Raw genomic sequence first — 12,213 nt, 5'->3', positions numbered from 1 at the left:
TCGCAGCGCCGGGTAAGAGGGCTGTCCGGCAAAGACCCGTCGATGATGGGTGTAATGGTGCGTAATGCTCTAGTCCACGTGAGTTTCTAATATCTATGGGGTGTTGGCTTGTGGCTGTTGGCTTGTGGCTGTTGGCTTGTGGCTCTGGGGATAAAATATTAGAAACTTCGTGGGCTAGAGCTGCCTGTCTTCTTAAGAAGGCAGGCTTCTGCGCTTTGGTTTTTTTGCCCGCTGCGCACATGCGCGCTTTTACGCCTTTTTTATTTCTGTCTTCGTCTGCGCCACAACCTACGTTATCATGGGGAACACCCTACTATAATATTACCAAGGCACTGTTGTTTCTAGCGCGTTCTATCCAGCAAGCGCTAAGTTGATGGTTTGTCGTTGTTTGCCGTTTGTCAGTTGTTGTTTGCGTTTATCTTTATTTGCTGTCTGTTAATTGTTGTCAGCCAGGATCACTCCGATAACTCTCGTTTTTTCAGCCTCATTATTTAAGTTGTTACACTACAGCCTTACCCCTGCACTACTCATTTACCACTACCAAAGAGAAAACGTGTTCTTTTACATAGCAGCATATATACCTCCATAGGTAGCAGTAATTTAGGAGGACAAGCGGCGTCCAATTCCTCGCGCCCAGCTTCACAAGTCTCTACGCCGGAAGATTATAGATACGCCGCCCTTAGCTACTGTTAAACTAAAAGGCGGGCCCGCGCATTTGATGCGCAGGTTTGAGTGACCTATATATTCCAACAGCTACGTTTGGGGTAGATCAAACACTCTGCAAACCTTGAAGGAAAACTTCGGTCGGCTCTCGGAAGAAGGTGGCCTTGGGCCTAATGCGCTACCGGCTACTATCGAAGACGCATCGAATGTTATTGCTGCCATTGGCCTTTAATATCTCTGGGTCGACGCTCTTTGCATCATCCAAAATGACCTGGAGGACAAAGCACACCAGATCAAGAATATGGACAGCGTCTATGGCTTTGCGGAAGTCACCATTGTCGGAGCAACCGGGGACAGCACGCATGGCTTATCGCGAATACGCACGCACAGGGAGCTAAGGCAAATCCAAGGCGAGGTAAAGCCTGGAATCTGCCTGGCACTGCAGTTCCCAGGCTTTGATAAGAAGGAGAAGGCTTTGTCGCGTTGGACTACGCGTGCGTGGACGTTACAGGAAGCTCTACTTTCTCCACGCCTCGTAATCTTTCACAACGACTTCATGACGTGGGAATGCCGCGAGGCGGTATGGTGCGAAGACGTAGTTCCAGGAGCAAATGCCTGTTTTATACAACCTCATGTCGGCTCTCGCATGCTCCCACTTCTGCCAGAGCGCCTGGAGGCCGCAAAGGATGACACATACAGCGTCCTCATTTCCCCGATATGTTCTGTCGACGACTTGACCATGTACGAGAATGTAGTTCGAGAGTACTCAAATCGACAAATAACCGTCCAGGCTGAAAAGCTTAACGCTTTTACCGGAATATCCAGCGTGTTTGGTTCGCACATGGAAACAGACTTCTTCTACGGGCTCCCCAGATCGCACCTTGATATGTCGCTTCTGTGGTGGGCAGCTGAGCCTCTACAAAGACTGCCCGAGTTCCCGAGCTGGTCTTGGGCTGGCTGGGAGGGAGCGGTGTGGTAAGCTAGTTTGGAGCCGGTTCTTCTAGCTCCTTCGCCCGCATGGTATATTGCTGAGCCTGATGGCAGTGCACAGATCCAGCAGACAACTCGCCTGAAGCGCCTTGTGCAGGCATGGGAGGATCCGGGATACGTCGCCCCGAAGCGCCCTTGGAGGATTGCTCCCGGGAAGGCGCTTGAAAACACGCCCAACGTCCACCATGCACTCACCAAAGTCATTGACTTTGGACCCACTGGCCGCACACTCGGCCGTTGCCTCTGTTTCCAGGCTTTTTGCACGTCTGGTATATCTTTCACTTTCCACGACCAGGTTGTTATCGATCAAGACGGTAAAATCGTTGGCGGCATCGTTTTCGACAACCCTACCTTTTTAGAGATTGAAAGGAACAAGCTGGAGTTTGTGATGCTGTCCCATTGCTCCAATCCGTTTATTTTTCGAAGGGGGCAAGGGCTATACTTCCCAGCTGGATACACAAATCGGCGAGACATTTCTATAATGGTCACCTCAGTCGCATCACCAATGATGGCATTGCCTATAGACTACTTTCGCTTTTTGTTAGGTGAAAGACACGGGCAGGCAGCCAGCCGGCGTGGAATAGGGGAGATGGAAACAAGTAGGGTTCGACATCGTCCAGCCGGCGCCGGACGGTAGGCGGTCTTGGCAGCCAGCTACATCCCACCGTCCTTTACCGTCCCGTTAACTAAATAGGCTAAAGTCTATCGTCTAACGGCAGCCGGGCTAAATAGGGCGGTTTAGTAAGAATTAGCTTTAAAAAAGGCATGGTGTTGAGGAAAGGGGTTCGCTTACAGGCGGGCACGAACTAGGGCACGTACTAAGACCGCCGCACCAGGCTAAATAAGGTAACTATCACCCTATAAATCACCTCTTTATATAGCTATAGCTTGCTACCGTCTTAAAGGAGCTAGCACCGTTATAATGGAGCTTTTTACTTTTTTATTTACTAATCGGACGGAGCCGGGCGGGACGGTGGGAACGGCCTAGCCCGGCTGACGGACCACCAATAGGCTAGACCGTCTCGAACCCTGGAAACAAGTGCGCTACGGAAGGTAGAATATCAGATGAAATGGGTCTTCTTAGAGTGATATAGTTCCGCTATTACGAGTTCGCAACACCAATTGCTAGTGCTAGGAGTCCTTTGTTTAAATTATTTCGACCGCGATATCATCGATGTGAAAGCCGTTAGTTACATCGCCATTCTCCTCGCCAGCACGAATTTCGCCGCTGACGCGGCCAAGATTAAAGGCGTAAGCAACTTAGCCCTCCGGGTTGCAGGACTTTTGGTTGCAAGAAGAACTAAATACTCTTTGTACATGCAGAGCTGGTTCACTTTGTTGCAACTCTACAAAGTCAACGGTGACAGGCGTACCTATAACTACGGTGCAGCGCCAAATGTAGAAGAAGTAGTCTAGAAACAGATACGGACTTAACACCACTACTAACTTCACGCCGCAGCCTTCTGCTGCCGCCTCGAGGCTACAAAGTCTTCCACGCCCTTCTTCAATGTTGCCTCATCATGCTCTCCAAAGATATTGACACCCAGCCTGATCGGGAAATTGTACCGGTGGTTCCGGTCCAGCGCGGTAATCTTATCGAAGGCATCTTGCGGAAGCTCAAAGTCCTGGAAATTCGACACAATTCGTTCCGGCGTAACGCTCTTGGGCAACACGACCGTCCCCCTCTGCACTGCCCACTGAATCAGCACCTGCGCAGGTGACTTGCCCAGTTCCTTCGCGATCTCAATGACTTTGGGATCGTCCACCGCGCGGGGCAGGTTGTAGATGTTGTTTCCGAGCGGGCTGTACGCCGCGACGACGATGCCCTGCTGCTTATGCCACTCTAGCAGTGCAGGTTGCTGAAGGTACGGGTGTGCCTCAATTTGGTTCACGGCGGGCTTGATCTCGGCTGTTTGCAGGACCTCTTCGACCTTCTCGCGTGTGAAGTTGCTGACGCCGATGCTGCGGATCTTGCCTTTCTTGACCTGCGCTTCCAGAGCTTTCCATGTGTCGCGCAGCGGCACGTCGATGACATGCATAGCATCGGTGGAGGGATTGATGGGAAAATGGTCGCGTGGAGAAGCGGCTTTTTGGAAGGAGACGGGCCAGTGAATCTTTGATATTGTCAGCTTTGGGACTCCTCATGTCAAAGCCCGAAGCGCTTACAAGGTACAGGTCAAGGTAGTCGGTCCCCAGGTCCTGCAAAGAGAGCTCGACTGCCTCTTCTACGTCTTCCGGCTTGTGGTGCGTGTTCCATAGCTTGCCCGTGAGGAAGATTTCCTTGCGTTCCACGCCAGAAGCAGCGATTCCCTGGCCGACTTCGGCTTCATTGTCGTAGATGAAGGCTGCGTCAATGTGCCGATAACCAGCTTTCAGCGCCGCCTTGACTGCTTTCGCAACTTCGTTCGGCTTGGACTGCCATGTCCCGAGCCCAACGGCGGGGATAGAGTGGCCAGAGTTGAGCTTGAAGGTGCGGTTCGACGACATGGCGTTTATTTGTTTGTTTGTTGATGATGAGGTCAATGGATAGCTGCATGCATGCTCTGCGGCCACCTACATATTAATTTATTAATTCTTGCGCACGCGTCATTGCGTACGCGGTCACGCTGGTCGCGTTTCCAGGATCCGCAATTGTGTGATTGATGGAATGGAATGGCGGGTGGGGGGCGGGCGTCAGGGAAATGCGGGGCTGAGGCCCGTGGGCCGTACCCGAGGTTCTCACCAAGATTGGCGAAGGCACCGCAGATCTGGCTGTGCTGGAGACAAAATACCCGACACCGATACTGAAAGGGAAGCGTAGTCCTCGGTATATATGGAGCCGAGTCGCGTTATGTGTGGTTGGATGTTCAGAGTCATGCTGCTACCCCAAGAAGGTAGGAGTTTCCGGGTTGCAATAGGAAAACGTACAATTTTGACACTGATATTGCTGCCAACAGTCCAAAACACCTAAAATAACTAATACAAAAAACACAAATACTCCGGCTAGCGTTGAACTTCCTGATTTGAAACGGCCGATGTTTCCCTACTCTCGTAGTTGCTCAAAAATGTCCAATTTCAAAAGTGTACCCGGAAACCAAGAACATATATCACCCTCTTGTTTTCGCTCTGATAGTAAGGTGAAACCTCAAGCGATGTAACGGAAGCCCTTCTTCCTCTCTTTCTGCTCCTCCTGTGTAAGCCCTCCGATCTCAGCTTGCGCTTCGCCTTTCATAACATCCGCGACATCTTTGGAGCCATTATCAAGCTCCTTGTTTGCCCTCAGTAGAATGATTCGAATGACAAGAGCCATAGTAATCGCAACTACAGCGAAAGCAGAGTTCGCTGCCATGGCTGGAACATACCTAGGCGCCGTTTCGTCCTGATATAAATAAGAGGAGAAGACCTAGAACCTTCTTAATTTTATTTCCTTGCATACGACTGAGTGCAGGACATACCTGAGCCACATTACCAACAGCATTCACGAACGCCACTGCCGCGGCTCGCTTGATACGAGGACGAAGCATGGTCTTTTGAATCCAAGCGACGATTACAGCATTAGAGCCTGATTTATCGATGTTAGCAGATGATCTGGGAAACAAAGATGTAGTTGAAATTACCATGACCGCCCGATACCATGAGAATCATAGCAAAATACCTCGCACCAGTATTTAGTGTAGAGGATGCCACAATGAAACCGATCAATGCCAATAACATCGGCCCAATGACGTGAAATGATGAGTTGCCGAGGCGATCCGATGAGTGGTTGTTAGCAATGATGAGGAAGACGGAAATGATATAAGGAGGTACAGTCAGCAGCAGAGTGTTGGTCTTGCTGAACCCCAATGTGTCCACAACGCTGGGGAAGAAGTTCGACGTTGCGCTGGCAACCTGCACGCAGAGAAGGAGGAAGGCGAATATGTACATACGCCAGTCAACAAAAGCCATCTTGAAGCCATAGCTCCACTTTTCGTCGTCTTCGTCTACCTGGCCGGCGTCACAGATTAGCCGCCATTCGGCCACCGAGCGTTCTTTGGGGGACAGCCATTTGGTGTTGGATGGCCAGTCGGGCAGAAGAAAGACGGCGCATATGGCGATGAAGACGGTGATAGAGCCCTCGATGATGAACAGCCATCGCCATGCTTCTATGCCCCGTGCGCCGTCTAGTCCCTGTTTTATGCCGGCGCCAATAAGGCCAGAGAAGGCACTCCCGAGCTGAGATCCTGCGAACAGGATAGAACACCTAGTACCGAGTTCCGATCGTTTATAGAACGAGGATAGAAGGAACAGTGCGCCAGCTAAGAACTTGTAAGTTAGTGTGTAAACAGGGGAGCTTAGTGAATACTAACGATAATAACACGCCTCAACTATACCGAGGAAGAAGCGAATGGAGTATAGTCCACCCATTCCTTTAACGGCACCAGTGCAGGCGGAAAGAGTTCCCCAGATAGCCATAACCGTGGGCAGATATATCGATGGCCTGAGCTGTGAAAGGAAGACGTTGGACGGAATTTGCATGAGAATGTAGCCGACAAAAAGGATTGAAACAGCGGTCGAGTATTCCGTTGATGAGAGGTTGAGAGTTTCTTTTATGCCAGCGACCTTGGCGGCGGCGATGTTGTTCTGATCCAAGGGTGTCAGTAAATCGTCAATGTTCAACTCGTAGGTAAGGTATCACCTACTCTATCAAGATAATTCATAATGAAGATGAGGAAGAGGGTCCCAAGAAGCCTAATATCCAGCTTCCTCTTTAGTGACTCTTCCACGACCGCAAAGTCCTCGAGAGAAAGAGTTTGCGCCAAGGCAAGGCGGTTTTTGCTTGGGTCGGATATGCTTGAGCCGTCGTCACGGCTACCAACAACTGGCGATTTTATGCTCACCATCCTGTAAAAGGTGGGACAAAAAGTCAAGATGAAAAGAAGGTTGAGCAGAGAGAAATGTGTCCAGACACTCCTTTGTTCTGTCAATAGGTTGGAAGAAGAGTCAAAGCGAACATTTCTATAAACACTTTTATATCGCAGTGCCTCAATGGGATGGGGAAGCTAGCATAGGAATTGCGGGGCAACGACGATCCCATATTCGGAGCATTAAGCGTCTGATCAGCGGAGGAGTAAAACGGGGAAGCTTAGCGGTTTAGCTTGATAGACGACATGCCGCGTGTCCTCGGCGAAGCCCGAGCGATGCCATGGTGCGCTCGGGATGAGTCCGCTACGGCGCTAATAGATATTTGGCATGCATCTGCAAGAATAACTGTGAGTCTTGCTTTACTTTTCTCCATATTCCCCTCTGCGGTCCGATCTGCCGTCGACGCACCTACATTGATCTTAAATCCCTGGCCAAACTGTCAAACAGCTCACTGGGTGCCATAATGACCCTGATCCATATCGGTAAGACTTTTTGGTTGGAATCAATGTAATGGATCTCTAACACGGCTTCGGACCATAGTCCTCTTCAAATTCAAACCGGAAGTGACAGAGGAGCATAAGGCCACGTTTGTGCGCGAGCTTAAGAAACTCAAGCATTTGCCGTGTGTCAAAGATAATCGGCTAATTGTTGGTGGACCTTCTGTCACGGATCCCATCGAGCGAAGCAAGGGTTTCGAGTTCTCCCTTGTCAGCTATCACAATGATCGTGCCGCTTTGGAAGAATATCAGGCGAGCAAAGAACATCACTGGTAAGGGTTTAGTCTATAACCGCCTAACAAAGCTACGATCGACAGATGTTTAACCTGCATTACTAGGGTGACGTCTACATACATGTTTCCCTACAAGGAGGACTTGTGCCGATTTGATTTTGAAGTGGATCCAGAGGATGAGTATATGTGCGATGCCCTGTCAGCCAGTGTATTTCTGAATAGCGAGGATAACAGTTAAGCGTACTAGGCCATAGAGTATAGCCTCGGAGCACAGTAAAAAGATAGCCACACAATAGTCTACGGCGTCTACTTTCTTGCGATTTGGTCTTGACACCTATCTTGTAAATAGAGTGGAGATCTATACTTTTACTTTAATAATATAAGTGGAAAAAGAGTATCAAGAACGGCTGCATACAGACTTAGCTTTACTGTCCGGATCTAAGATCTGTTGCGAATCTCGCGTAATATAGGCGCTGAATCTAAGATCTGTTATAAAAGCTCAGGGTAATTAATACCGTAGCCCTCCGCGGCAAGTCCTATAAGACTAGCCTGGTTCTCCCTTCCTGGTCTCCCAGGACCGCTCATGTCCTGCAGCGATGGTCAGTTAATGTTCTACCAAAACCTTCGTTTTTGAGTGAATAGAACTAACCGGATTCATATTGACATCAAAAATCGCGAAAGGCGAACCACCCTGATTCCTATACCGCCTAACATCAAAACTAATCGGCGCCGTCGTTTGTAACAGCTTCGCAACCTGCTCGCACTCTTTGATAATCCGCCTATACATCCGATCCGCGACCTCCTCTATAATCCCCACTGCTCTGGAATCTGTCGTCAGGGCCACGGTGCCGCTGGGTGGCAACACGCACTTAGCGTGGCCAAACCGCGTAACCACGGGCAAGGCCAGGTACGGCACGTGCCCCATCGGCGGCATAACGGCCACTGTGACTTCTTGGCCTGAGAGGTATTCTTCTACCATGACCATGGGGGACTCGGCGAAAAGATCTCGAATGTGTTGTTCCAGAATTTGAGGGGTAAGGCAATGCTTGATGCCATGACTTCCACGTCCGCGGATAGGTTTCGCAATGGAGGGAGCGCTCGTGAAACCGCCGCGCCAAATAGTGGTTCTCAAGCCGTCAATGTTATTAGGAGTGAGGACACAGGACTTTGGAACTGTGGAACCGCGCTGCCTCAGCATCCCGTTCAGGTAGTGCTTGTCCTCAAAAGTCTCGACCACCAGCGGAGGCTGTCCAATAACGCGAATGTCGCCATGGGTGTCTAGGGCAGAAGAAATTTGCAACGAGTGGTCCTTAAAAAGTACAATGTTGGCCCACAAATGATTGGCACCAGCGTGCACAGCTGCTATTATACCCTGCTCGTCATCGGGAAAGCACTAGTCGGCATCTTTGGTCGGATCGGGGTTCGGCTCGGGGGTGACAATGTCGACGCGACTTTGCTCTCTTAAGACGTACGCGATGTCTGTGCCGGAGTCCCTGTAACCTACAATCGTTATATCAAATTTTATAAACGTCTGACCAACTTACCGCCCTGCTCTTTAGGCGTCCTCACTCCATTGATGATTGGGGGGTCTAAAGCTTGGTAGAGGAGAGCGACTCGGGGCTTGCCAGAGGAATATGCACGGCGTGTGAACGGAGTACGCAACGCTATTGAAGACTTAGCTAAGAGCGGCCGGAAATGGAAATTGATGATATGGCGACGGCAGCTCCGGACAGTGTGCCCAGAAAGAAGTTTCCCAAAACACATCCATCTGCCTAAGGGATGTCTTCCGCAAAGATATATTATACGACGTGGTACACCGTCTAAATATTTTTCCGCTTGCCGCACTAATAAGAAGTCACCTTCGAAACCAAGGACTCTATAGACAGCGCGTACGCTGACCTAATGTCAGTAAATAGTTTGCCTCGTTATGAGAATTAAAAGTACCGGCCCGAGAAACTCACTACTGGAGTTGTTTTTAAGAGCTCTAAGCGCGCGCACGAACTTATACCACTACTTAGTGACAAGCGCCAGCTACCTAACACCATCTTCTTTAGAGTTGTAGGCGACCAGCTACTGCTTATCTTAATCTCCTAATTTTCCCTTGGTTCAGCTATAGCAACCTTCGTTCGGAAGCTCTCCTTCATTTGGAATACGTTTTGCCAACTACCGATCACCAACACCACAAAGCGACCCGGACAACCTATCCACACCACCTACCCATTCCCTTTCACGCCCAAACACCACCTACCGCCCTCTAAACTCCTTGAAAACATCCTGCACCGTCCTCCCCGCCTTAATCCCCTCCACACACTTCTCATCCGCTTCCACAATTCCCGGAATCAGATCCAACACCTTCTCGACCACATCCGCCGGCACGACCACCACGCCATTCAGGTCCGCAACCACGTAATCGCCTTGCCGCACCCACGCCTCCTGGTCTCCAGAGTTCAGGCGCACTGGCTCTCCGATCAAGGAAGGTCGGCACACGGCCCCGCCCGCTGTTGTGCCGACTGAGCGCGCGAAGACCTGCGGGTTGCGGTCAGCTGTGATGCAAACGAAGCTCGCGAGCAAAACGCGATATGGAGTTAGCTGTTTGGAATGTGCGAAAGAAAGACGAACCGGAAATCCCAGATCGCGATGCTCTTGCAGGTCTCGCACGCGCCCGTCCACTACCACTCCCGCTGCGCCGCTGTGCTGCGCCCGCAGCGACATCAGGCCCCCGTACACGGCGTTGACGTGCGGGAGTGGCTGTGAGAGGAAGACCACTGCGCCTTTTGGGGTCTGGTCGATCTGCGGTACAGTAATAACGGTCTCATCAGCTTCTCGTTTATTGCAGAAGTGAAGTCGTAGGGTCATGCTTACATAGTTCCCCTGCACGGACGGCGCCTCCGTATCGCCCTTAGGCACAAACTTGACCGTAAAAGCCGGGCCGACAATCTTAGTGCTCCCGGCCTGGAATTCCGGCGAGTGCATTACGAGACCATCGAGGAAGCCGCCGTGGACGTGCTTGAGGCGGCTGAGGCCATCGGCAACCTAGCGATTACAGGAGTCCCGGTTAGCTTACATGAAGACATGAATGTTCTTTAGCTAAGGGGACGAGGCGAACATCACAAGACGACCAGCGCATCAGGCGCTTGACAATAGATGCGGACATATTTGTTTCTTGTCTTGATTTGGACAGAGACAAAAGCTGTGAACGGCTCACATACACGCCTGCTCCGTATATATGCTGGCATAGGAGGAAGCACCAGTACCCTGCAGTGTATATAAGTGGCTTGCGCATAAGTGGAATAGCCAGAAAGCGGGGCCAACGCTCGGGGAGGCCCGAAGCGAGCGGGATGCGCAGACGGAGCGATCCGAAACCCTCGGCGTGGCCCCGAGTGGCGGCATTGAAACGCCGCGCGTTTGACGAACCTAAAAGATGATGGAACTGGGTTCGGCATATAGAGGCAGTGTTATCGGCATATTGAGACAGTGGCTATCTTAAGCTTTTGTCGCAGAAAATTCGTCATTTTGGTTTTATCAGATGTTCCCGACCAAGCCTGTGCCCCTGGGGCGTGGGACACACACGTGCATGTCTTCGAGCCAGACAGATTCCAGTTGGCCGAGGGGCGGCACTTCACAGAGATAGGGGAAAGGAAACTGGAGTATTCAGATCCAACAACCACATCTGGAGTTCTGGACGCAACTGCGAAGGCAAGCCGCGGAGATGCACTCGCTTTTGGTTGTCGACCACCTTGCTTGGTGTCCAGCTCTACTCTCGGCAATAGTAGGCCGTATCGAGCGGTAGTATGCACATTGAAGTCGGAGATGTTCCGAGGGTTTCGCGGAAGCAGTGCGAGCCGAACGGTGGTTAAAAGGTAGAGCGAGCGGATGAGAGAACATGCTCGACAGCATTACATCGTCACGATGTCCACTGCAGAATTCCCCGCCAACAACAAGACGTGGCAGATTCTGCACAAAGCACGCAAAGAGGGTTACGGCGTGGGAGCTTTCAACTGGTACGTAGGCGGAAGGACAACATTCCGCGACGCGCAACTTTCTGATTCTAGCAGTTACAACAACGACGGCGTCATGGCCATCATCCGCGCAGCGGAAGCAAAGAAATCTCCCGCAATCATACAGCTCTTCCCTTGGACGATGCACTTTCAAGGGCCTGCGTTTATCCGATACGTCGCAGAGGCGGCACGCATGGCGTCCGTACCAATAGCGCTGCATATAGACCATTGCATCAAAGTCGAAGACGTGCAAACAGCCCTCTCGCTACCGATAGATTCTATAATGGTCGACGCATCGAGCGCGGGTGGCGAACTCAACTGCCAATACTGCGCTGAAGTCGTTCGGCAAGCGCGTCCGCTCGGCATTACTGTCGAGGCAGAAGTGGGGCGCATAGATGGCAGTGAAGACGGCCTTCCCAGGGCAGACGTGGAAGCGGCATTGACCGATCCCGAAGAGGCGCGCGCTTTCGTGGCAAAGTCGGGCGTGCATTTCCTGGCACCCTCGTTTGGCAACATCCACGGGCCGTATCCGGCTGAAGGCGCGGAGGGCTCCTGGCAATTGGATAGGTAAGGGTAACCTCGAGACGTGGATTGCTGTTGCTGAACTAGACGCATCAGATTGGAATCGATAAGCCAGAAAGTTGGACCTGATGTTCCTCTCGTGCTCCACGGCACGCATCCAGTGTCTGATGATCTGTTCAAGGTGGCCATACGACGCGGAGTCGCAAAAATCAACTTGAATCGAACAGTCAGGGATCCATACACTGGGTTTGTAGCGGCAAATGCTGGCAGCCTGGAATTAACTGCACTTAAAGAGCGCAGCGTTGAAGTGTATGCGAAGTCCATCGAGCGAATGCTTGACGTCATTGGGTCGTCTGGTCAATCATGAGAATATCATCGGTGTGGAGCAGCATTAAAGTTTACAGAAATCGAGTCGATGCTGGCGGTTGC

General features: G+C 51.2%; 7 protein-coding genes across 7 annotated transcripts; 3 read left to right on the top strand and 4 right to left on the bottom strand.

The window, feature by feature from the left end:
- Positions 1 to 964: 964 nt before the first annotated feature.
- Positions 965 to 2,908, top strand: K452DRAFT_303265 (uncharacterized protein; the record flags this gene model as incomplete). Its single annotated transcript, XM_033542706.1, has 3 exons — positions 965 to 1,638; positions 1,708 to 2,034; positions 2,896 to 2,908. The coding sequence occupies 3 exons, from the start codon at positions 965 to 967 to the stop codon at positions 2,906 to 2,908; spliced, it is 1,014 nt and encodes a 337-aa protein (XP_033391558.1).
- A 107-nt stretch (positions 2,909 to 3,015) lies between these two features.
- K452DRAFT_322831 (uncharacterized protein) lies at positions 3,016 to 4,255 on the bottom strand. Its single transcript, XM_033544561.1, has 2 exons — positions 3,820 to 4,255; positions 3,016 to 3,767 (listed from the first exon to the last, which is right to left on the bottom strand). Exons 1-2 carry the CDS (start codon positions 4,138 to 4,140, stop codon positions 3,102 to 3,104), a joined length of 987 nt encoding a protein of 328 aa, XP_033391557.1. The 5' UTR covers positions 4,141 to 4,255; the 3' UTR covers positions 3,016 to 3,101.
- Positions 4,256 to 4,777: 522 nt separating this feature from the next.
- Positions 4,778 to 6,512, bottom strand: K452DRAFT_238615 (uncharacterized protein; the record flags this gene model as incomplete). Its single annotated transcript, XM_033537663.1, has 5 exons — positions 4,778 to 5,035; positions 5,088 to 5,194; positions 5,250 to 5,927; positions 5,979 to 6,252; positions 6,312 to 6,512. 5 exons carry the CDS (start codon positions 6,510 to 6,512, stop codon positions 4,778 to 4,780), a joined length of 1,518 nt encoding a protein of 505 aa, XP_033391556.1.
- Positions 6,513 to 6,997: 485 nt separating this feature from the next.
- On the top strand, positions 6,998 to 7,502 carry K452DRAFT_313689 (uncharacterized protein; the record flags this gene model as incomplete). Its single annotated transcript, XM_033543683.1, has 3 exons — positions 6,998 to 7,016; positions 7,075 to 7,303; positions 7,370 to 7,502. 3 exons carry the CDS (start codon positions 6,998 to 7,000, stop codon positions 7,500 to 7,502), a joined length of 381 nt encoding a protein of 126 aa, XP_033391555.1.
- A 251-nt stretch (positions 7,503 to 7,753) lies between these two features.
- On the bottom strand, positions 7,754 to 9,032 carry K452DRAFT_346027 (uncharacterized protein; the record flags this gene model as incomplete). Its single annotated transcript, XM_033545468.1, has 5 exons — positions 7,754 to 7,852; positions 7,914 to 8,657; positions 8,703 to 8,764; positions 8,809 to 8,928; positions 8,996 to 9,032. 5 exons carry the CDS (start codon positions 9,030 to 9,032, stop codon positions 7,754 to 7,756), a joined length of 1,062 nt encoding a protein of 353 aa, XP_033391554.1.
- A 308-nt stretch (positions 9,033 to 9,340) lies between these two features.
- Positions 9,341 to 10,418, bottom strand: K452DRAFT_322830 (uncharacterized protein; the record flags this gene model as incomplete). Its single annotated transcript, XM_033544560.1, has 4 exons — positions 9,341 to 9,790; positions 9,884 to 10,054; positions 10,127 to 10,297; positions 10,371 to 10,418. The coding sequence occupies 4 exons, from the start codon at positions 10,416 to 10,418 to the stop codon at positions 9,509 to 9,511; spliced, it is 672 nt and encodes a 223-aa protein (XP_033391553.1). The 3' UTR covers positions 9,341 to 9,508.
- A 755-nt stretch (positions 10,419 to 11,173) lies between these two features.
- K452DRAFT_280955 (uncharacterized protein) lies at positions 11,174 to 12,163 on the top strand (the record flags this gene model as incomplete). The annotated part of the gene is made up of 3 exons (XM_033539476.1): positions 11,174 to 11,265; positions 11,320 to 11,829; positions 11,872 to 12,163. The coding sequence occupies 3 exons, from the start codon at positions 11,174 to 11,176 to the stop codon at positions 12,149 to 12,151; spliced, it is 882 nt and encodes a 293-aa protein (XP_033391552.1). The 3' UTR covers positions 12,152 to 12,163.
- Positions 12,164 to 12,213: the final 50 nt, after the last annotated feature.

This window comes from Aplosporella prunicola (assembly GCF_010093885.1).
Source record: "Aplosporella prunicola CBS 121167 unplaced genomic scaffold K452scaffold_76, whole genome shotgun sequence".
Lineage (NCBI taxonomy): Eukaryota > Fungi > Ascomycota > Dothideomycetes > Botryosphaeriales > Aplosporellaceae > Aplosporella > Aplosporella prunicola.
Note: the sequence above shows the minus strand (reverse complement) of the source record. Positions and strands in the feature narration are given on the sequence as shown.

Coding starts and splice junctions, on each gene's coding strand:
- K452DRAFT_322831 (XM_033544561.1), bottom strand. CDS start 4,140: ATGTCGTCGAACCGCACCTTCAAGCTCAACTCTGGCCACTCTATCCCC. Junction 3,768..3,819: donor ACTACCTTGACCTGTACCTT/GTAAGCGCTTCG, acceptor ACAATATCAAAG/ATTCACTGGCCCGTCTCCTT.